Genomic DNA, 25,448 nt, shown 5'->3' with positions numbered 1-25,448 from the left:
TCCGCTCACGCCCTGTGACAGTGTCCTGTATCTTATATGTGTGCGTTTGGGGATTCAGCTCAGTCACAGTGTAAACAATAGGCTCCCATCGGTCAGCAACTTTTCTCTTTCCTCTCTCTTTCTTATTAGCCACAAGCACTCAGTCTCCAATTTCAATTGTCGGTCCTTTCGCTTTCCTGTTATACAGTCTTACCTGTCTGTTCTGTTCCTTTGTCACATGCTCTTGAGCAATTAGCATGGCTTCCTTAAGGTCCTCAGACAGCTTCGTGACATATCTGCCAAAGTCGGTCACATCAGGGTCAGTCAAGATGTTTCCAAACAGGATATCTACTGGAAGACGGGGCACCCTTCCAAACATCAGGTAAAATGGTGCATATCCTGTTGTCTCATGGGCAGTGCAATTGTACACGAATGTGAGAGTTTGTAAACGTCTGGGCCAGTCTTGCTTTGATTCTGAGGGAAGAGCTCTGATCATATCGCCCAGCGTTCGATTAAAACGTTCGACGCTGCCATTTCCCATCGGGTGGTATGGAGTAGTATGGGACTTTCGCACACCAGATAACTGTAGAAGTTCAGCGATCAACTCGCTTTCAAAGCTTGGACCCTGGTCACTGTGGATCCTCTCAGGGAATCCATAGATGCAGAAATACTTCTCCCAGAGGACTTTCGCTACTTGTTTAGCTGATTGATCCCTGCAGGCAAAGGCGTGAGCCAGTCTGGTAAAATGGTCGGTCATTACTAAAACATCCACAGATTTGTTGTGCGAATCTTCAGCTGACCAGAAATCAATGCATACAAGTTGCAGTGGTCTGGAAGTGACAATACTTTCAAGAGGAGCTCTTCCTACAGGCTCGGCCATTTTGCTACCTATACAACGCTGACAATGACGAACGTATTCTTTCACATCTCTGTCCATGTGCAGCCAAACAAATCTCTGTCTGGCAATGCTCAGGGTTCTTGACTGACCTTGATGACCTGCACTGTCATGCACTCCTTTCAAGACTTTAGTCTTCAGACAATCAGGAACAACAAACTGATGGCATCTTGTCTTCGAAATTTGATCACGTGACACTCTATACAAGACGTCATCACTCAGAACAAACTTTTCCCAGTGTTTCAGCAGCCTCAGGACTTGACTCGACTCCTGTGCTCTTTCCCGTCTGGATGGTCTCCGAGACCTCTCCACAAAAAAACGAATGCGAGACAACGTACTATCTCTAGATTGTGCATCACGGAGATCTCCAGCAGTAAAGGCAGGCAGGCTGGGCAAACCGTCAGGAATGAGCTGGGGTAGGTGATGCACAAGGGCTGTCGCACGCGTCTTTGCTCCAGAGGCCCATTCAGTGTGTGACTGGATAACAGCAGAGACTTCCTGTGTGGATAAAGACTGAGCTGACATAGGAAGGGACTGGGTATTTGTGGCTACAAGACGTGTTTGCTTCTCTGCCATTACAGACTGGTTGGTTGACTCTCTGAAGGTCTGTTGAATAGCTGTGTCAGACAAAACAGCAGCTTCTCTGGTGAGGTCATGAAGTGGTTCACTGACCAGTCTGCGACCGACACTTTTGCAAAAAGGGACACGGCTGAGAGCGTCAGCAACAATATTTCTTGGGCCTGGCACATATTTGATGTCAAAATTGTAACTGGCTAATTTTGACACCCATCGCTGCTCACAACAGTCAAGTTTAGGTTTAGTCATAATATGAGTCAATGGATTATTGTCAGTCCACACAGTAAAGTCGTGGCCTTTCAACCAGTGGCTAAACTTGTCACAAACTGACCACTTCAGTGCAAGAAACTCTAATCGATGGGCTGGATAGTTCTTCTGTAACCGAGTTAAGGACTTGCTAGCAAATGCAATTGGTCTAGCCACTGAGTCACCTTCACGCACTTGAGATAAAACGGCCCCAAGGCCATCCAACAAGGCGTCTGTAGACAGCAAAAACGGTTGACTAAAGTCTGGGTGGGCCAAAACAACAGAATCTATGAGGGCCTGTTTGAGTTCAGCAAATGCCCTATCATGGTCAGTAGTCCAGTTGGTTGATTTTAGTTTGCGGCTCACTACAGCACACCTAGGTTTTCGGCCTTTCCTCTGTTTCTGACCAGCCAGCAGTGAGAACAGGGGCTTCGCAAGGGCTGAGTATCCTGGGATGAAGCACTGATAAAAATTTAGCATGCCAAGAAAAGATCGCACACGTTTCTCAGATGGTGTCACTCCATCCGCTTCCATCAAGTCAGTCACAGTCATACTGCTTATGCTCTCAACTTTGCCTGGGTCAGTCGAAACTCCATGCTCGTCAACAATATGGCCAAGGAATTTGACAGACTTCCTCAAAAAGTAGCATTTCTTAGGTGCCAATTTCAAGTTGTGGGCACGGAGTCTTTTGAACACCATTTCAAGACATGCAAGGGCAGAACTTTCATCAGGAGCAAAAATCAAAATATCATCTAAATAGCAAAACAGACTTAGATCATTTTGATCACCAAAAATGGAAGTCATCATTCTCATGAAACTCCCTGGACTGTTACAGAGCCCCTGTGGCAGCCTGTTGTATTCGTAAAGCCCCATAGGTGTAGTGAACGCTGAATACTTCCTGTCATCCTCATGTAAGGGCATGTTATAAAATCCTGAAGTCCAGTCCATTGTGCTGAATACTGAATTGCCACCAAGTGCTGCCAAGCAATCGGCCTGATGTGGCAGAGGGTGAGCGTCCTTCAAAGTCCTCTTGTTCAGCCACCTGAAGTCAGTACACACACGCAAATCACCATTCTTCTTCCAGATAAGGACTAATGGTGAGGCATACTCGCTTGTTGACTTTCGAATGATCTCTTTTTCTTCCATTTCACTTAAGACCTGACGTAGTTTTTGATACTGGCTCAGTGGCACACGTCTGAAAGGAAGTCTGAATGGCTTTTGGTCAATCAAGTGGATTCTGTGGACAAACTCTTCTGCTTTGCCGCAGTCAAGGTGGTTGCGTGAGAAGACATCCTGGTAGTGAACAATAAGTTTGGACAACTTGTCTTTACAGTCCGATGACGCATCACACAGGCTGATGTCCAGCTCACTCAGGCCAATGGACTCTAGATTCTCCCCAGCACATCTTGCATCAGGACAGACAGGAGTAGCAGGCACGGTGGAAGCGCTCTGATGACCACTGACTAGGTCTAAATCTTCCAAAGCGACACAGGGCACCAAGTCAGCAAGCTTAGCGTTACGTCTCAAAAACAACGGCTTTTCAGAGACATTCATCACTTTCAAGGGAACCCATCCATCTGCCCACAGAGGTGTGACAACTCTGGCGACCATCAGTCCTTTGGGTGCAGACCGTGCTGACGTAGACTGTCATCACCGCACTACCAGGAGACACGTGAGTTTTGGCAGCTTTCCCCACAGAAGGTATTCACAGCCGGGTTGAAGGCAAGTGGCCGAGTTGCAACGTACTGTGCCTATCTTGTCAGGCATTTCACCAGCGCCCCATCTATGCAAGCCAGCTAGCATGGAGAAAAAATGTTCGGTTTCAGTGTCGGTAGAGGACGGTGCAGAAACTGCTGTCCAGTACGTACTACACTTCTTTGACTCACACAGTATGTGTTTGATCACATTGGTTCCGATAATTAGGTCATCATGTTGTCCTTCAACTACAATCGTCGGCACAATCATTTTGCAGTCATTAACTTCCATGTTAATGTAAAAGGCTGACTTCAGGTGCACTCGTCGACCACCGACACCAATGAGAGTCACATCGGTGGAGAATCTCTCTGCTTCACACACTGCCCCAACAGGGACCAGGTTACGCATAGCAGTATCACTGACTGTACATGCCATTGAGCCACTATCTAGCATACCCCCAAGAGTCACTTTGCCGCCCACCTTCACTGGTACGTAAAATAAGCTGTCACTGCCACCCACAGTCTGAGTGTTTTGATACACAATGTTTTTTGACTGGAATTGAGAAAAATTGACAAAATTAAAAGTTGAATCAAAAATATCGGTTTCTAGCGAGTGGGAGGATTCTTTATGACCTGTATTGCCTCCCTCTGAATACAGGTCAGCTAGTTTCCCGAAGCTGGGCTGAGTTGGGGAGGGGCATTGTTTGGACAGTGCTGCCTTGAGTGACCAGGGGCCAGACACTTGAAACAGAGATGGTCAGATTTGCAGTGAAACAAGGTGGAGTGATTAACATCTCCACAAACTCTACATGGCGGTGCGCTGAAAGGGCTGGGGCGTTTCTGACTACGCTCAGGATTGCGCGGCTCCACCCTGGCCAAGACTCTCTCAAGCATGCTCATCATGCGGCCAAAGACTCCATCATCAGGCTGCTGAGCATTCTGTGGCGGCGGGACGTGCTGTGGGCGCTGGACATGCAGTGGCGGCTGGACATGCTGTGGCGGCGGGATGCGCTGTGGTCGCTGGACGTTCTGCTGGACACATGAAGAGTCTGAGGATGAGCTGGGAGTCTGAAATAAAGACGTGGCATGAGAACATGGTGGACAAGTTGACTGGGGGTCCATCCGATGAGAATCGGAGTGAGCGCAGGTGTTTGAATCATTGTCGAACACAGCTGCAGGGTGACTTTTCAGCTGTGGGACACTGTAAGATGTTGCAGACGCACCCCATTCCCTTTGATATTCATCTATCCTGAGCTGGATGTCTTTAGAGGTCCACTCACTGACAGGCTTGCATTTCAAAATTGAGGAAAGCTGCGGATTAGGGCAGTGCTTCGCAAACATTTGTGCCACCTCTCCACTTATGTTCTCCATTCTCCTACCCTGACGGTGCAGTCCCTCATCAGCTGTGTCTGCTGCTTTGTTTAGTCTGATCCAGTAGTCGACTGGATTTTGTTTTGGATTGGGCAGTGTGGTGTAAAAATCTTGCAATGGAAGTGATGATGAAGACTGACTGAAATATCGCTTTAGAATGTCATACATGAGATCTGGGTTCTGCTTCACATCAAGTGTGTCATCACTCCTCAGAGCTACTTTGACCACGTCTCTTGCCTTTCCTAAAAGCCTTCCTTGTATCTCATCCGCCTGTTCAGCTGTTGTGTAAGACTGTTTCCTAAGGTGAGCTTTTGTCATGGCTATCCATTCCTGAACAGAGTACTTGTCAGAACTATTTCCCCTAAAAGTCACAGGTTCACGTTCAGTCTTGACATGAACTACTACTGGCGTTGTGTTTTGTTGTGTAGGGCCTGAAGTCAGAACAGTCGCTGGTTTGTCAGTCAAAGGTGTATCATGTGTATTAGTACGATCAGTAAGTCCAGAAGAGAAAAGTCTAGCTGCAATGAAGTTACCTATTTGCTCTCCCAGTTGGCCTACCATATCAGTCAGACGTTGCATGGCAATGCTATCATTCACCGGAGTAGAAGTCTGTGCATCCACCCTTAAAAACTGTTCACTAGGAGACCAGCCCGGGCTCACACTATGCCCCCTGTCCCAAACATCACTAACATGTTCTTGAAGGCCACCTGCACTCTCAATTCCATACCCACTAGACAATGTGTTAGCATTCAGACCATTAAAATGAGCACCCCTGCCCCTATTCACAGAGAAGCCTTTAAACCCATTGACCTGACTGTTATTTCCCTCAGCCATGATACCTTTAGAAACATAAAATTAGAAAAAGAAATAATAATAAAACTAGAAATGACAAATGCAGAAAATTGCTGTCACTCCACCTGAAAAATACTGAACACTAAACTGTAGTGTGATGTGAGAAAAATATTTCTAAATATAGCAATATAGTACACTGAAATTAAAGAGAAATGGCTAGACAATGTACAGTGTAGTTACGCTTCCTCGTATTAAAACTACCATGGATATATCTTAAATGCAGTGTTAGAGTGTCCCCTAGCGGTCATATACGGAATCACCAGAAAAATCACGCTGCACATTCCAGGAAGACAGCGCAGCGCAGCACCTTCGGCGATCTGCTTGCGGAGCTGATCCAATTGATCCAGAAGAAGTCACAGCACCAGTGTAACGACCCTCACTTGTGCAGGTGTTCGTGATAGAGATTCAGACCAGGGGTTCCTAACAGTGGCTTTTATTGCCTGCATTCACAAATAAAACAACAATCCATGAGATTTCTGCTGCAACGCGACTGCATACAAGTCTCCAGCGGAGATGGTCTAGCTCTCTCGTGCATGAGCTACCAAACAATGTTTCTCCTGGCTAACCTCATGCGTTGCATAGCATACTAAACTTACATGGAAATCAAAATGCACAACTCATTAATCTTCGTGTAAACAAAAGTACAAAACAAACCAAACAAAAGGACAGACAGCACTGGCATAGCGCACTGAGTGATCGTATAGTTTTAACATAGAAATTCTTGACTCTCGCAATATTCATAACCAAGTTCTTACACATTTACATTATACATAAACCACGTACCTGCATTCACAAATAAAACAACAATCCATGAGATTTCTACTGCAACGCAACTGCATACAAGTCTAAAACAGCATAAAAACCAAAATAAGAACAATGCTCTCCATAACGCACAGTGCAGCGTGGTTGCCGCCAAAATTATACTTTAACTCGGTTAAAACACTTACAAATCACTTTCTATCGTTACTTTTCGAGAGCATTAGTTAGTACAACTTATATACATTCATATCCAACCCATAGTTTGCAAAGAAAAACATGTTCATTTATTAAAATATCAAATTATTCGCAGAGTGCTCCCAAAGCCTGCTTACCTCCAGCGGAAATGGTCTAGCTCTAAGGTACGGATAGCGCAAATGCCCAAAATGTGTCAAAGTGAGAATAAATAGACAAACAGTCGCGCAGCCTCATATTTAACCTTAGTGAATGCCGTACAACATCTGGGGTTTACACAAACCATCATAAAGCATTGGATTACAATAACATGTTAAAATACAAATTTTGGGAGAATTCACTTTATCTGAGTGAGGTCATTTTCAACTCTGTTACACCTCCGTAGCCAAATGATTACAGGACATACCACATAGCCACACGGTCATAACATCACTGGTTCAAATCCAGCCGTTGAGCTTTGTTGCATGTCATACCCCTCTTTCTCTCTCCCTCATTTTCTGTCTACTTCTCCACTGCCATTGTCTAATACAAATGTAAAAATAATCCAAAAAAAAAAACAACTTGTGAATAAGGGGTGTACTGGCACTTACTTTTTTCCCACTTCAAGCACTGCTTATGACTGCTGTTTTATTGCTTTTACACAACCAACAGGTGGAACTTATTCACTGAGAGACTTATGGCAGACCATAATGATGTGTTGTGGTTTGATGACAAAAAACTTGTTAGTAGACACAGGCTGCCCCGGGCCATGGTCCTGCATTTATTCGAGCAACTATGACCAGCTTTGTAGAGGCCAACCCGACAACATGGGGCTCTCCCGGTTGTGGTACAACTGACAAATGTGCTTCATTTTTTTTGCAAAAGGAGATTCAAAGTGAGGTGGCTGACATAGCAAACATATCTCAGCCTACTGTCATGCAATTTAACCGAGGTGGCAACAAAAGTGCTCGTCATTTTTTTTCCAAATGAGTAAGAGTAAAAATAAAAAACAGTACTGTTTTTTATTTTTACTCTTACTTATTTGGTCTTACTCATGTTGCTTTGTCTGGTTTTTATTTCTTTGTAAAGCACTTTGTAAAATTGTGTTAGAAAAGTGCTATATAACTAAAGTTATTATTATTATTATTATCATCATCATTATCATTATTATTTATGCACAAATTCACTCTTCTCAGGATTTATAATTAAGGCATATTGTGAATTGGGCCACAATGGTCTCATTTTTAAAAATTGGGTCCCTGGAAAAAGGGGAAACACTGGATTAGAGTATTAGAATCTCTGTTAGACTGCGGTTTTACCGTCCACAAACTGACATCATGGTATGTCACTTGGAGTATTGTGCTAACCTAACATGCTAGGCATTTCTTCTTTTTTTCATCCATTTTCTTATTTCTTGCCAAATATTACATTTTTATCAGCAACAGTCAGTGCTGTGGATCAGTTTCTCTGCCCATAGTCTGGAGTGCAGTCCTTTAAATGAGATTGACCCATATAAATAGTGTGGGACTGGACTCATGGCCGTCCACTTTCAGTAGACAGGACTGTCTTTAGCATGGGGGCAAAGGTGAAGTAAAGACCAGGATATCTTACATGCTTCACCATCACTTTGTCACCAAATGTATAAGGGTCAATACGATCAATCTCCTAAAGACCCCAAAGAAAATCGACGATGGTCAGCCTCCCAGCTGGAAATGATAATGTCAGTTCATGCCAGCGCGGTTTCGTCTAAACCAAGTAACAAGATCTTCAAATGTGAAATATTTAAAATTACTTATATCTTCAAAACAAGCTGGATATCTTTTAAAAAAAAACAAAAAAAAACAGCTAAGATTGTCACACCCATTGTCACACATATATGATTGTCACACACATTGTTAAACTTTTCATCATTTGTGTCAAGAGATTTTTATGAACTTCAAAATTAAATGATCAAATTACTATGGCTAAAATGGACATTTATCACTTTCTATACACACAGTGAATGCTCTTTTGACCCTGTGACCCCGGCCAAGCACAGTGTCACTGGAGGAATGTGCCATACCGACCCCTCTTAGTCGCTCTCATTGACAGACACACATGTGATTTGAGTCACATGTTAGTTAAGTCGACTGGGATCTGAGTCCACTGGGGTTTGGTATCCTAACTGGCAGCAAAAGGGAGCCAGGGACAAATGTGCAGAGGTGCGTAGATATAGGAAAAACCTGCAAGCCAGACTCAGCCATGTTTACATTGACAATAAGCATCAAAAAAGCAATTAATACATTCCTCGATGCCCCTCCAGCATAGTCCAAAAAAAAAAAAATGCTTCAGCATAAACCACTCAAAATCCAAGATATGAGCCCTGAAAAGAATATTCTGATTCAGTCGTTACTAAAACTGAACTGCCCCAATCAACCAAATGTAAAGCACTCTCAGTACAGCACCAATATTAGAATAAACCAAAGTGTGTACGTAATGGAAGTAATCATATCTTGAATAGACATAAAAAGAAACTATAACTAAATAAAGAAACTTTATGAAGAATCTAAAACTAAAGTTTAATTTGCTAGTCTTAAACAGAGAGTTTAAGAATTTGAATTGGCTAAATATATTTTTACTATCAGAGGTAGGAGCAGAAACAGATCCTTGTGTTGTGCAGGCTAATTGACCACTAATTAACTAACGAGTACAGGAGATTTCAAAAGCCATGGCAAGCTAGAAAAAGCAGCGTACGCATGTAGTTGCTGTATGACAGGTGAGGTTGAGAAGGACATTCCTATGAAATGTGAAAAGCGGCAAAAAATTGGAAAGCAATACTCTGGAAAGTTTAAAAGAGTTTTCATGATTTACTGAACTGGACTGTGAATGCTTCTGGGTGAACAAAACAGTGTGTATCAAGCTGCAATAATAAATGACAGGTGGGTGCATGTGTGTGCGTGTGTGTGTGTGTGCACATCTTGACAGTCATACATGGACAAAAGTACATTTTTTTGTATTCTAAGACAAATCTTTTCTTTTTCATCAACTGAGCGGAAAGGGAGGGAGCAGTGTAGGGGGGGAAAAGAGAAAGAGGGACAGAGAGCTGGAGAGAGATAGAGGGAGAGAGATGAGAGAGAGAGGAAAGGGGGAAAGAGAGAGAGAGGGACAGAGAGAGCTGGAGAGAGAAGGAGAGAAAGGGATAGAAAGAGAGAGGGAGAGCGAGATGAGAGAGAGAGGAAAGAGGGAAAGAGAGAGCAAGAGGGACAGAGAGCTGGAGATAGAGAACGAGAGAAAGAGAGAGAAGGGGAAAGAGAGGGGAAGAGAGAGGGAGGGAAAGCAAGTGTCTGACAGTTAGATGGAGAGAAAAGCGGAGAAAGGGGCGGCGTAGTGATGCTTAAAAGCAAGGCAAGTCAAGGCCGAATGAGAGCGGCTAAGCAGCTGGTGAAACAGGGAGGCCAAGTTAGCAACAGATCACTGCTAATGACGTGTCTGTGAGAGGTTTCACGGCAGGCAGGAAACCAGGCAATAAAAGCTACTTCAGGTAGGACCTTGCTCTGAGATCCCTACCATGGGTTTAAATCAAACCCCCAGCTAATGGAGTGATAAGACCTGGAACGTCTTCCAAATCTCTCTTGTGGATTTGTTAGGGCCTTGATGTTGGAAAATCCCCCATGGTGTTGAGAGATTTACCCCTGTTCTTAATAGATTTGACTCCCAATATATAACGCTCCAGACCTGCATTCTAAGATGGGTTTTTTTGTTTTGTTGATAGGACAGTTCTTTATACATACAACCATAAACACATATGTAGGACTGCGGGCTTCAGGCCATGCAGCTGAGAACAATTCCACTTCTGCCTGCAATTAACTGCACAGTGACTTGATCGTAGACGTTCTTCACTGACAGTGGCTGCACAGTTGTACAGTAGGGAGGACAGTCAAGAGTTAACCCAGAACAGGCGGCACATGAAAGACGAGGAGGAAAATAACCCATTGTGTTTTGTTTGTCTACAGGGCTGTTGAAGCACGTGCTGACTGAAAGAGGATAGAAAAGGTGATTGCCTCAGGTGTAGGGGAGGTCCGTCTCCACTCGACGGCTTTATGAAAATGATTAGACCGCCATTAAAAACAGGAAACATTACTCAGAGGCCTCATAAAAGCTCGCTCGGAGAAAACAAAGGGATCAGACGGCTGCGGTGGGAGCTCTAAGTAATGAAACATGGTCGTAGCGCCATTCAGAGTGGTGAAACGTTGTTGAGAGCCTTATGACAACTCAAAGTGTGAGAAAAATGAACAGGTTCCTTTTCCCACAGCTTAGAAAGTGTTGATTACCATCCAAAGTATACGGAGAGAAAATGCCAAAGGTGAAAGAAAAAACGTTATAGACGCAAGCGGATGCCCCGGTGGACTTTTAGATGCAATGCAAACAGTCTGTGAAGTATCACTTGTTCTGTGCACTCTGAGCCCGAATGGGCTCACCTTGTGCGCAGGCCTGCTATATGCTTTCCACTTGGCACGGGGAGCGCTGTCTCTAAAATCTTTGCATAATGTGAGTTTACAAGCTGGTTTTGTCTGCTCTGCTGATTTCTGTGCGGCAGTGAGGGTGATGAGGACTTGGCTGAGGACAGTGCTGTCAGAGCCTCGCTGAAAGGCGCTCTGGATGATTGCAGCAGACCGCACTTAGCAGAAACTCACTCAACTCAATTAAAACACACACAAACACACACACACATGCACACACACATGCATACACACACTACACATGCATGTACATACACATGTATACACACATTAAGTATGCACATACATGCATACACACACTATGCATGCACACACATGCATACACACACTATACGTATAGTATATCATCAGACTCAGTACTGCCAGAATTGTACATTTAAAGTATGATAGCACACACACACACGTGCCCATGTGTGTATGTGTGCACATGATATCACCTCCAACATGTATCCACGTGCATGTGTGTGTGCGTGTTTGTGTGCCTACAGTTAAATGCACAACTGTGCACACGCACACACAAACACATTCGTTCTCAGATAAAAGCATCTGGTCCTTGTTGTCGCTGTTAAGTCTGCTGTTTCAGCCCTAAATCTAATCATTCTTTTCCATTCTTTATTCGGTGGTTTCTGACGTGACTGGTTTTATCATCTCATTTCTTTTTCTTGTATCTCAATCTTCTATTCAACTCCAAATCTATTTAAGCCTTTATAGAACCAAGGTCCTATAAGACTTGGTGTTGTGTTCCCCTAAAACATCCAAGTTTTTCATGGAACAGCAGAAAAAAAAAATATATAAAAAAAGTGCATTCTCTGAATCCTGTGAAACAGAGACTATTGCGTGCATGTTCAAACAAACACAGTAGTTTTTTTTTTTTAACAGATTTCAAGGGCAACTGATTTTCACAGGCTTGAGCTTAAATACAACTGGATAGACCTTCAGTTCAAGAGGGGGGGGGAAATCAAGGTTTCAGTTCCATGGGTTATCTAAGACGAGAGCGATATTGTGGTTTGTTTTATGGCTTGTAAGAGGGGAAACACACAGTGTCCTGGATTGCACATTACAGACGGCGCTGATCATAGCTTGGCCCTCGTCTCTGGTAAATATACACTGGGGCAAGCACTTAACAACATACAACACACAGCAGAAGATACAAAAGAACATATGTGGACACGGTGTGCATGCACATGCAAACACACAAACGCTTGTATTGTACGGCACACACACACACACACACACACACACACACACACACACACACACACACACACACACTCTTTTCATCACCTACAATATGAAACAGACATGTCTTTACAACCAGAGACAGATGAAGAGGATTTCTCTGACGTGATACATTGGTCTGTCTCTTCCTCCCTCATTGTCTTTCTCCATGTCTTCACTCTTTTTCTCCGCCTATTTATCTCTCTCCAGCTGTTTCGCTCTCGCTCTCTCCCTTTTATCTGTCGGTTTTTCTCTTTGTCTCAATCTCCCCCTCCGTTTCTCCCTCAGTCTTATTGCCTGTGTGACCTTTCATTCTGTTACCTTTGCATTCTGTCCTGTCTGCCTGTCCCATCTGTCTGTCTGAGACCTTGGCTGCCTGGTTTTCCATGGAGAGCTCGAGAGGCAGGCCGTAGGGGAGAGGAACTTCCTGTGTGTGCATGTATGCCAGATCATACACAAGGCGGCCAGGTGGACTGAAGAGCACTGTTACAGATGGTGTGTGTGTGTGTGTGTGTGTGTTCATGGAGGGGTATCCTGTGTTTCATCTAATCTGGCATCAGTTCTCCATATGAATTCCTGGTGCATGCAAAATACTTGGGGAATTGGAACAAGGTAAGGAAAGAAGAGAGGAAAGAGGGAAAGAGAGAGATGGGGGGAAACAGGCATTGCTGAAGAAAGAGGAATAAAAGAAAAATGGAGAACAAGAAGAGGAGAAGAAAGAAGGGAATAAAGACAGACAGAGGGAGGAATAGGTGCAGGTGAAAAGAGGAATGAAAGGAGCGAAAGCGAAGGAAAGAAAAGAGGAAAAGAAAATGAGACAGAAGGATGAATAGTTGGGGTTGAAGAGAGGAAGCGATTAGGAACACAGGGGAGAATGAATTGAGGTGAGGGGGGAAAGGGGAAGAGAGAGAGAGAAAGGAACGAATAAAGGTCAGGGAAGGACAGACAAAAAAAGAGTGGGAGCAAGATGGACCGAGAGCGAGAAAAGTTCAATTCTGCCCATTGAACAGAGTGAACGGAGGTGCTGTTCTGGTGCTGAAGCTTTTCCGTTATTGGCACCTAAGTTAGGATTCAACCCCATCCACTCATCTACGCGGGATGGCAATTACGGCGGAGACTACCCAGCAACCAGTAAAAAGCCAGGGACCTCACCAATTCAGTTTCCCTTCGTCTTTGTTCTTTTTATAGAGCTACGTGTGCTTTTCCAGGACCCCCCCACTGAGGTGAATGCACAGCCAAGCCAACCTGTCAGGACACAGCTTTATTTTATTTGGATCAAAAAAACACCTCTCCTTCCAACCTTCGCCCACCCCCCTTCCTTTATTCCTTCCTCTATCTCCCGCACTCTGCTCGCTGTACATTTCTATATATACACTAGATAGATAGATAGATAGATAGATAGATAGATAGATAGATGGATGGATGGATGGAGCTAAAACTAATGCAGTGAATTTAGTAGGATACAAATAAAAGAGAAGAATTGAGAGAGAGAGAGCTCTCTATGCTGCAGAGTGCTGTTAATGAGTGTGCACAAGGACGACATGTTTTACATTAATCTTCATCACAGCATAAAACTTCTTCAACAGCAAAGACAGTCTCCCTGTTCTTCATCCTAAACACATACACACACACACACACACACGATGGCACTGACCCTCAGATACAAGGCATGGTAGTACTTAGGTCCAAGCTGCAGTTCAGGGAGTTGGTCAGCTAGTCAGTCAGCCAGTCAATCAATCAGGATTTCATAGATTCAGACAGTCAGTTGTTCAATCAGTAGGCCAGCTTGGTGGCCAGTGAGTTAACCAGCCAGTCAGTCAGTTTTTTTAGTCAGTCGGCTAACCAGCCAGTCAGTTCATCTGTAAGACTACTTACTGCCTGTGAGGGGAGTTGTCATTCACCTTGTAGGTCCCAGCCTCTTTGTCATCAAGCTCAGTGTGTTTTCACAACTTTAGCTGCTACTGTGCAACTCCACATACCCTGCTCTCCCAGAGGAACCACGAGGCTCCGGACTGCCCCCTTCTTCTACATTCAGGGGAACCCCTGTCCCAGGAGGGGGAATACGGTACAGTTTGAGCAGGAGCACAAAGTCTGTGGATAGGATCTGGAAAAACTGAGAAAAATACAACACCCTATGGAAAATTGCATGAGTTGTAATTTTACACAGCATTCATAATGAACATATCTAAGCAATATTTGATGATGACGATGAAGGCTGTGTGATCAACTGTTGAAGAAACACGTGATTCATTCACTTAGTTGGAGATTTTATTTCAAATCACTTGCTGTCAGCACAACAGTAAAATAGGCCTCAAACCCTTCACAACTACTATGAACAACCAATAGTAAAAAATCAGAGTCATAAACCCAAAGCATTTAAATGCACAAACAATTATTATGTCCTTTGTGTGGCATTGCCAGATAAAGACGGTGGTGAAATAAAAACAGGTAGCACAGACACCCCTGTAATCCTTGAATTATCAGATATGGTTTTATACATATATAAACAGGAATTAAAAGCCAGATTTAATTGTATAAAAAGTAAATGGAAATAGATAGAATTAGATTTGAGGTGAAAAGTAAGCATTTGGCATCCGGGTGGTGTGGCGGTCTATTGCGTTGCCTACCAACATGGAGATCCCCGGTTTGAATCCCAATGTTACCTCCGGCTTGGTCGGGCGTCCCTACAGACACAATTGGCCATGTCTGCGGGTGGGAAGCCGGATGTGGGTATGCGTCCTGGTTGCTGCGCTGGTGCCTTCTCTAGTCGGTCGGGGCGCCTGTACAAGGGGGAGGGGGAACTGAGGAGAATAATGTGATCCTCCCACGTGCTATGGCCCCCTGGCGAAACCCCTCACTGTCAGGTGAAAAGAAGCAGCTGACGACTCCACATGTATCGCAGGAAGCATGTGGTAGTCTACAGCTCTCCCCGGATCGGCAGACGGGGTGGCGCAGCAACCGGGATAACTCAGAAATGTGGGGTAGTTGGCCATGTACAGTTGGGGAGATAAAAGAGGAAGAAATCCAAAAAAGAAAATAAGTAAGCATTTGCCAAAAAGCTAGATCAGACAGAAAATCCAGCTGACCTCCACTGATCTCTGACGCCCTCACTGTCATGGCACTCCTCCTGGCTCTAACCCTGACGATGGATACTGTACTGTAAACACGTCTATCTTTCATCATACAACACTCTGAATAATTGAATGCGATTATAAATTGAATCTGAACTGACCTCAACCCAGACATGAGGCTACTAGACAGACGTCTGGCTTGTGTCACTGGAGCGAAACAGAGAGGGTGAGTCCAACTGAAAAGAAAGACGCCGTAGAGTCAAGACAGAATCCAGGCCTGGAGCTCAGTCAGTTTCAGTAATGAACACTTAAAATGCTGCTCGTAGACACACGAGGTGGGGGGCGGGGGGGGGGGGTTGGACTTGTTATTTCTGAGAGGATTAGGGACTGTCAGAAAGTATTTGAAGATGACTTACAAGCATTTTGCCCTCCTACAAGATGGTAGCATGTCCCTCGTAAGCACCAGCAACAGGCCGATGTCTGAAGTTTAACACTAACTTATTCAAATTAATGTTAATATTTCTTGGATTGGCAGAGTTAGGTTTATATGTAAAGGGCATTTGTGCGTGTTTCAGCGTTTTTGGCTGTGTGTGTTTGGGTGTGTATGCACTGGTAGGTAGGGATGAAGTTCATATCAGTTCAGAGTAACCTGTGGCCTTTTTTCAGATGGCAAGAAACGTAAACACCGAATCTGAAAAGCAAAACTGTCTGAAGGCTGCCAGCATAATGATCATATCAGGGAGCCAAGCAGAGAGACATTTTTGAGATGCAAATTCAACAACCATTGTTTTTGTGACTCAGCCCTGAGGTATTTCTGGAGGCAAAGTTATGAAACATGGAGGGCAAGCTCTCTGTTCTCTTCACCCTGTCACCCTGCTCTCACATACTACATCCCAGGTCAGCATCTATACCGAACCATACACTCTGCTCTGCAATGTTATGGGCAAATATGTGTGTGCCTGTGTGAGTGTGTTTGTGCCTGTGTGTGTGTCAGACAAAGAGAAGAAGCAAGCAAGAGAGAGAAAAATAAAGAGTCAAGGAGAAGGAGTAGGGTGGGAGAGACAGAGTCAAAGGGAGGGCAAGAGAGACTGAGGATAAGTGAGATGGGGAGAATGTGAAGGGACTGTCTCATCACTGGGACTTGGCTTCCCCTCGGAGCATGCAGCCTCACCATCTGTCCACACACGACTGCATGATAAAGAATCATGAGCATGCACAGACGATGAAACCGGCTCTTAAACCCATTTTTACTTGGCCTTCTATCTCTCTTTCACCCCTCCATCACTGTTACAATATTGTATTTTCCTCCAACACTGTCACTGGGGTTATATAAAATTTCTCTGGGGGATTCCAGCCGTGTATAATGCTGCCTGTTCCAGATACGGATTTAGCAACTCTACATCTACCAGGCAGATGGGCCAACTCTTCTGCAACTTGCTAGGTTTCTGTGAAAAGATGCAGGCAGTCATTAGCAGATGATAAATGTTGCATTACCTTCCATGATAACGTTTAAAACAGAACCTAAAAAAAAAAAATCCAATATAGCCCAAAAGATAGTCATTTAATCATCTGTTGCTTCCATTTGCTACCACAGCGGCTCTGTGACAGTGCTATAGGATATGGTGATGTGCCCAAACTTAATAAAAATAGCGTGCTGTTTTTGTGCATGAGAGCAATCAACCGTGAAGAGTATGAAAACCAGAGCAACATGCCAAATCAGAAAAAAAGGATGGTTTATTGGTTTATCGAGCCTATGAAATCCATCAGAGCTGGCCTCCCCACAAACTGAGTGTTTTGGGAGGGCAGAGAGGCAGTAAGTGAACTCCGATCATCCCAAACCTACTTTTGTTGCCAGCTGAGAGAATCCACTGTTTGAGTCAACTCTCAAACAAACGGATACATAAGCACAATCAGACACACACAAACACATACACACAGACATGAAAGCATGCCCATATGCATGTAGACACACACACACACAAATCACCGCCACCACATGCACATAAACACATGCACGAAAATCACTCAGAATCCTATAAATGTTTGGCTTGGCACTATTCAAATATGACCTCCAAAGCAGACAAAGAGAGAAAGACACAGAGAGACAGAGTGAGAAAAAGAGTGAAAGGGGGGGGGCGAGGAGAACAATAGAAATTGGGTTGATTTACCATCATTGTCGAGAAAACGACTATCAAACTGGGACAGAGACCTGTGGCTAGTTGGCTGGCTCTTTGTTTTGATGGCGAGGGCTGCGTGGGTTCTGACCGACACCGCAAACCCTTCTGTGGTGGTTCCCCCATGAGAAGCACAGACATTAGATTTTCATTTCAAGGAATTCAGCTGATGCACTTAGCCAGGATAACTCTAAAGGCATGTCACAGTACAGGAAGCCTTGATTCAAAGTTTTCAAGTTTGAGGGTCCACAGCCTCTGTGTCCAAGATAAAAGATGGGAAAAGTGAGGAGTTAATTGCTGAAATTCCATCTATCCATTTTCAGAGGGAAAATCCCTTTCTGAAATGCTTCAATATTTTGGTTGACCCTGTTTTTACTTGTGTTTTGCCAGCCAGAGACTCATGTTGCAGAATTTGCTTTGAAAAATATAATAACTTGTTTTTACTGTTGTGTTACAGAAATCACCCATATATATATATTTAGCTATCTGTTTTTAAATTGTAAATGCATCACTTTGGACCAAAACTGTGTAAATATTACTCATTTCTTAGAATATTTGTGTATGAGAAAGAAGTTTTGGGTAAAGATATGGGAAAAATAAGAGCTGGGAGTGATGGGAAAACCAAAAGCATGCCAGGATTCTGCAGAGCTCTGGGTAAGGTGCTAAGGTTAGCCGGTTGGTCTGAGCAGAGGCATTTGCAAGCAAAACTGTCACTAAAACTAGCTTTAGCAGCCTGACGCTATCCACACGCTAAACCAGACCTGGGTCAAATACTTATATGTAATTGCTTTGTTTGTTATACCTTACTCAGATGAAGGAGGTTACTACCTCGGGACAATTCAGATAGTGTCGGGTAAGTTGTCAGTCACATCCGCGTATTGTGCGGTACACCAAACTGACATGCAAATTCTTTTCGTAAAAGGCCCCCTAATTGGGGTTAAAGCAAAAAGGTAAAACGTATTTACAAAGGCTATTTTGATGCGGTCTAAATAAACTCAGGTTCATGTACAACAAGCCTGAGAAAAGTGGAGAGGACTAAGCACCACTTCCACCACAACTCCATCTTCTCCACCCGCCTCCACTGACACGTTTTTTTGTCGAATCGGGAATCGAACGAGACAAAGAGACTCTTCCTACGCTAATCTTGATGGAGAACAGATCAGTTCCTCTAGCCTCAAACCAGACCTGGAGCCTCATCATTTATAAAAGGATCATCTTACGCCGTGACCAAGCCTAAGACAAAGTTGGAATTCACTCCAAAGTCATCCAGATGACAAAATCAATTTTCTATGATAAATAAAAAAAATCCCTAGTCATTTTCAATTATATAGGTATGAATGCTACAAAAAAGTCATTTATCATTTCATACCTGTTTTTTTTGTTAAACGCTTTTGATGTCTGATGGAAACTAAGAACAAGTTGCAGAACAGTTTTATGAATTTTGGCCCCTGGAGACTGAGACTCTGAAATAAGTGCTGGTGTGGTATGCACACACACAGAGAAATAAGACACCTATTTATTCAAGAAAATACTTTTCACCCCCCTCACACTTCTTTAATCACATCCCTTGTTTCCAATTTTTTTCTTCTTGTCTACTCAAAATTTCTCAACTGAAGTGCATGAAAAACCTTTTCAATAGTTCATCATAGCATTGATATGTTTTGTTTTCCAAGTATTTTTCTGTCTTACAAAATCGTTCAAGGGTTGCAGGAAAAATTGTTGGGTCTGTTGAAAGAGCCCCTTTGCGCCTGCACTTCATTTCACACAACTGGCTGTGTTTGAAAAGAGAAAATTAGAGGATAATTCCTTTTTCTTTTTTTTCTTTTTTTTTACAACCTGTGTCTTATTTTCATAGTTATTGCCTTCATGCATATCAGTTATGATTTAACTTTATTCACCGGCTTCACTTTGGAGATTTTGGACACAGGACGAGGCATAATGTTACAGCAGTGTCTTACAAGGCATCGGAAAACAAGCCTTAAACCTGTCTTTTCAACAAAACAAAAAAAAGGAATTTTGTGCCTCTGTTAGACTGTCTATATGATTTCCTATTATCTACAGTTTCCCAGTATCTATGACTTCCCAGTTGCACTGTACAGGTAGTTATTCTAAGGTTACTACTGCTTACTCCAAGTAATACAATAGTTCAGGCAAGCTGAACCAGGCAGTAGCTCGGCAATGTAATGGACTATTGTTGCCCATGGGTCATTGTTGATAATGTTGGACATCCCAGATAATGACTTTTTAACTTGCACTTTCATTTTCACTTCCAAATAACTGGGTTGAATTGGACTTGTTGAAACATTTCTTGCACTCATGTCCTGTTGCTCTGTAAGATACTGTTGTAAAGCCGAGTCCAGCAGTGGTCCCATGTCTAAGATCTCCAAAGTGAAGTCAATGAGTCAAACAATACCATAACCAATATACATGATGGCAAAAACTATGAAAGTAAGACAAAATTGTGATTTAAAAATACAATTATGGAGGTTTGAGGAGTAAGCTACTTGCCTAGCTTGTTGAGGACATCGCAACAGAATCCAAACAAATTGACCAGGACTCAACAAGTGCCTAAAGATATTACCAGCAAGTCAATAGACTACCAAGTCAACCGACTTTCTTGGCCTACCGGCTACACAATAAATCCTGAAGATTGGGATTTTTGTTTGAGTTAATGACACCAAGGGTTATATCTACCTGTTAGTGACAAATCCAAATCCCGGAGATTCATTCAAAATGAAACTGAGTTGCCAGTGCTTTCGGGTCACCACCCTCCTCACTCCTTAACAATGAAACATGGGTGAACCTGAGTGGGGTTTAGGCTGTTGATGTTGCAGCGGCAGCAGTGGTGAAACGATATAGGAAGACCCCTAGTGTAGCAACTGCATATGGGCGGCACAGAACAACATTTTATAATCATTACGTTAGTAGGTATCTTTAAAACGTATTGGATATTCGTGGATAAGCTACTGTCTTAATTCACTAGTGAAAGAATGTTTCAAAAAGGACATTTGTGTGGATGTAAATCTGCAGGATTCTAGCTTTAATCTACTGTTACTGTAAGTGACTCAGCTCATATCCCCAACATCATTCAAATGCAAATATAAAATCTCAAATAAGCACAGGGTCAGTGATTTTGAGTTTAAGACGTTCTACTGCCTGTAAAAAGGGGGGGGTAAGCTGTTTGTAGTCCAAGACCTAGCCTGGGAACCAGACGAATCTGTGAGCTCATGTTTTACATTTGCTCTGGCATATACATCTGGCCACCCTCCTGTTCAGACAGAGTTCCAGCCGACCTGGCCCGAGTCGGGCCAATCACAACCATTTATCCAATATGGGGCAGGTTTGATGCGCAGCCTTGTTTTTTTTCCGATCCGCATTCCGAGAACTCTGCCTCTGATTGGCTAGTACTCGTTGCCCCCATTGATTAGGTTGGTTAGGGTTAGGGTGGGGTTAGGGATAGGGTTAGCAAATCAGAGATAGAGTTGGGGCGGGTTTTCCCGGAATCCAGGTGGAAAAAATAATAACGCTGACTTATAGAGGAGCGCCGTTGGCTGGCTGGTGGAATGGTCTGTTGAATCCACTATCGCGATAGTATTAAACGAACTGGACGGTAAAATTTCTCTAGAAGAATAACAAACAACTGCACTTAAAGCTTTTGTTGATAAGAAAGATGTGTTTGCCATACTTTTGACAAGATTTGGAAAAAGTTTAAGAGCTACATCACACATTTTGTTACTCTGATTAGTTGTAGGTCTATCCAATTGGAAATCGAAAATGAAATGAGAGGAGCCAGACTAATTAGCATTTGCAAATTAATCTAGTTCCCATGCTACCCAAGACCAAAAATGTGAGACCATTCAAGTTCAAGTTATCTTTTCCTGTCTTTTTTAAAGGTTTTTGGAAATTTGGTGGCAGAATGGCTTATTGGTTAGAGAGACACTACATGGAGGTGGCATCGATAAAGTCCCATAAGCCTAATGTAGAAAACAATGCCGTGTATTGTCAGAAAGCAAACGTAGACAGCAAAGATAGCTGGATATGTGCACAAAATTTCATTCAGACTTGCAGTGTGAGAGATGTATTGTTATCACATTTGTTAACTTGTGTTCTACCTATAATTATAACCCTCCCCCTCCAGAGCCATCCATCCATCCATTATCCAAACCGCTTATCCTGCTCTCAGGGTCACGGGGATGCTGGAGCCTATCCCAGCAGTCATTGGGCAGCAGGCGGGGAGACACCCTGGACAGGCCGCCAGGCCATCACAGGGCCCACCCACACACACACACCTAGGGACAATTTAGTATGGCCGATTAACCTGACCTACATGTCTTTGGACTGTGGGAGGAAACCGGAGCACCCGGAGAAAACCCACGCAAACATGGGGAAAACATTCAGACTCCACACAGAGGACGACCCCCAAGGTTGGACTACCCCAGGGCTCGAACCCAAGACCTTCTTGCTGTGAAGCGACCGCACTAACCACTGCACCACTGTGCCGCCCCTCCAGAGCCAACCAGGTTCATTTTTGGAAACCCTGGAATCCAGATGCATTTATCCATGTATCCAGGACACATAGTACACATAAAATGATATGGCCTTGGGCTATAAACCTCAGAGTCAGAATCATGTTTATTGGCCATGTAGGTTTACACCCACATGGTATTTGACTCCGGTTTCATGACTCTCTCGGTGTACTTAACATAGCATAACAACACAACAATATTCAGCTCTTCAGACCAAACCTGATTCTTAAAATGCTTTTATGCAATTGAGTATTGCACCATTCCCCAAATTTTTACTAAAATCCAATCAGTGGCATCTGAATTACACATGGAAGGTAAACACGCAAACCAACAAATGAACAGCATAGTGTTCCCTTGTGCAAATCGTTTGAAAAATGGGGAATCTAAGTTGTGAGAGACATCATTCTCCCAATTCTTATCAAACATCTGAAATATCAAACATGATACATGAATAAACAAATGATTTATGTGGCACCCCTCCTGTGGTGACCAGACAGTGTAATTTTAAAACTGCACAATGTTGAGAAACATTGTTCCCAGAATTTCAATAGCCAGAATTCCTTAGGATTTCATCAGCAGCGTCAGAGCTGTCATTTTACAAATGGACAGAGATTGAGCCGTAATCCAGAGGCTAAAAGGATATGGCTCAAGTCTGAATTAACCAGGTAGTGTCCAAAATGTAAAGGCAAAACGTAGTTGTTCATAATTAGTTTTGCTGTGGCGCATTGAAACAGAGAAAGGTCAGTAGTGACTCCCTTTGATGAGAATCCATAGTCAACCCATAGTGATTTAGGAAGCGCTGTTGTAAAGGGATAATTATTTGGAAGATAGCCCCCGTCCTACCTGAAACAGGTGCTGTTCTTCCCCCCAGCTCTGACACAGGAATACTCCACTGTTAAGATCCTGTTTTCCGGGCACGCTTTCCTGGAAAAGGAGGCGAGAGCAGGGGCAACAAATGTGAGCATCCCTACCTTTATTTACTGTTTTCTCCATCACATTAAGCAAACCGGGCGATAGGGTTACATGCCTTGCGCAGGGGCATCAGGGTAGTAGTTATGTGACAAGGAGGCATTTTTCAGTAATTTTCCTGCCTGTATTTTTCAGGCTTGTCCAGGAATTTGAACCAGCAACCTTGTGGTCAAAAGTCTACTTTTCTGTTCTTGTACTTCAACACCCTCTAGCAAGGAAATACTGTATATTTATTAATGTGTATAAGTGGTAGATATGGCTTGTTGCACATTTAAAGATAAATGTGAGCAATAAAGATAAATATTGAATAATTACAGTTCTATAAATAATAATGGGACATTAATCTATTTGCTTGCTCATCTCAAAAAGGGAGGTCAGTGCACTGTTTTGAATTCATGTCCCCTGTTTAATATGTTAGCCTCAAATCTCTGATTCTGGTATCATTGGGTTTTCTCGGTACAGCGATGCCAGAAGCCAGAAAAGGGAAATGTCTTTGTGGCCAGGTATCGACTAAGGGGCATAATTTTGCAGTCATAGCCAACATACGGTAATGCCAATCAAATGCCAATACACGTGCAGATGAGTGTTGTAATGGGAACGAAAATGAGTACAATACTCAGATCTGATCTTATTTAGGTTTTTGCATTTGATGGTCACAACCATATAGTCTAGACTTTGAAAATGTTCCACCGCTAGACAACAGATCATAACATTAACCCCTTCTTTGACGAAACTGACTGAGGCCAGACTGACTTTCAGATTAAGGTAAGACTTTTGACTACAATTGCCAGTGTAACTGACTGGTGCCACATGCTGCATAGCAGAAACCAGCTGTAGCAGAATGGCTGTTACAACATGGAAAGAGTTTTGATCTCACCCCACCCCACCCCACCCCGTTCGTTTTCAGTTATGTACATTTTACAGCCAGGCCAACCCATTAATATAATGTATGTGTATTTTTGGCATTTGTACAGAGAGTTGTTCTGACTGTAAATCCACTATGTGTATGTAACCAGAGACGCCATTAGTCACAGTAGTGGCAATTATCCCAGTAAAACAGAATGCAACGAATTTAATGTAAAGCTTGAAAACATAGCAAGTTTGACTGTGGACTGTTGGCACTCGCTCAAATAATTAATACTAAGTTAAAAAAAAAGCAAAGAAATTTTAAAGAAAATAAATGAAAAGGAAAGACTTTACTGTCAACAGGGATGCAAATGATTTGCATGTATTTTCACATCATAGTCACTTTGCATTTTAATTTCATCATTTGTTGAAAAAGAAAAAATGATAATATATCAGCGTCACTTCCCCTATTGAAATGGGCTGATTAGATGAGTCCTCAGCTGACCTTATATTTATGCAGATGTTCAGCCATGTGTATGTGCGTGCGTGTTCCTTACCTCCTGACCTACTCTCTTGGACAACCTCGATACTATCTGCCATGTTATGTCTGAGCACAAATCATATTTGCCTTCAAAACCAGTGTGTAGATCCTGTCCACCATGTGTCTATTCAGACTCACATGCGACTGGACAAGGTCTTCAAAGACGCCTCATAAAAGAACTAACGTCTTAAGAGACACACAATCCTTAGTGATTTTCACTTTTTAAAAAAAAAATGTTTTCTTAGTGACGGTTAAACGAATGTATGCACTTTAAAAGCTGGGCTGAAACAGACTTGTTCAGTTGGATTGACAGTTCACGTCGAGAGCTGGGATGAGTCCAATTTAATGACTTCATCACAACCAAACTTCTCATTCAGAATCACTCTCTTTTAGATATGTCCTCCCCTCTTACATCCCCCTGACTGAAGCTGTAGTTACGAGACTCGGCTTACCCAGAGGTGTCCACTCCAAACGTCGTCCTGATCGAGCTGGCCCCCGTCTCCCACAGGAAAACAGAGAAGAGAGCTCCGAACGGCAGTAGTGTCGCGCCGTGGAGTTGCCCCATGTCCCGTGCGCTCCGCGAGAGATGGTCCGTGTAATTTATGCTTAGAGACGCCAAAAGTCACTTTTAAAGTCTCCGTATGTTCCCCCCCACCCCCAACCCCCGGTCTGTCAGCGGCGCATCTTCACCAGACAGCCCCACGGACGTCAATCACACACGCCCCCCACCCCACCTCGCCGTCCCCGCCGCCATGCGAGCGAGTGTTCGCACTAATCCCCGATGGAGTTTTAAAAGCCCGGTTTTAGACACACACGCACGCACATACGCGCGCGCGCGTTCACCGGAATACCTCTACATGGTCCTCCTTTGGAGCAAACTCGCAGCCCTGTTATTTATCTTTCTCTCTATGTCTACTTGCTTTCCTTACAATTTTTTTAATCGCTTTAGCCTACTGCTGTTCTTCATTGCGATTTAAATCCGCTAAACCGTACCCCCCCCCCCGTCACTCATCCATCCTGCAATGAGTGCTTTGGAAAATGAGCTTAATGCACGTGTGGTG

General features: G+C 43.4%; 1 protein-coding gene across 1 annotated transcript in view; it reads right to left on the bottom strand.

Moving 5' to 3' along the window:
- Positions 1-24,952, bottom strand: part of LOC130111878 (collagen and calcium-binding EGF domain-containing protein 1-like) — a 76,458-nt gene extending 51,506 nt beyond the window's left edge. Inside the window, exons 1-2 of the mRNA XM_056279174.1 lie at positions 24,840-24,952; positions 22,875-22,955 (exon numbers count right to left, since the gene is read on the bottom strand). Of these exons, the coding sequence (XP_056135149.1) occupies positions 22,875-22,955; positions 24,840-24,952 (194 nt within the window). The remainder of the gene's footprint in view (positions 1-22,874; positions 22,956-24,839) is intronic.
- Positions 24,953-25,448: the final 496 nt, after the last annotated feature.

The sequence above is a fragment of the Lampris incognitus genome, chromosome 4, assembly GCF_029633865.1.
Source record: "Lampris incognitus isolate fLamInc1 chromosome 4, fLamInc1.hap2, whole genome shotgun sequence".
NCBI classification, from domain to species: Eukaryota; Metazoa; Chordata; class Actinopteri; order Lampriformes; family Lampridae; genus Lampris; species Lampris incognitus.
Note: the sequence above shows the minus strand (reverse complement) of the source record. Positions and strands in the feature narration are given on the sequence as shown.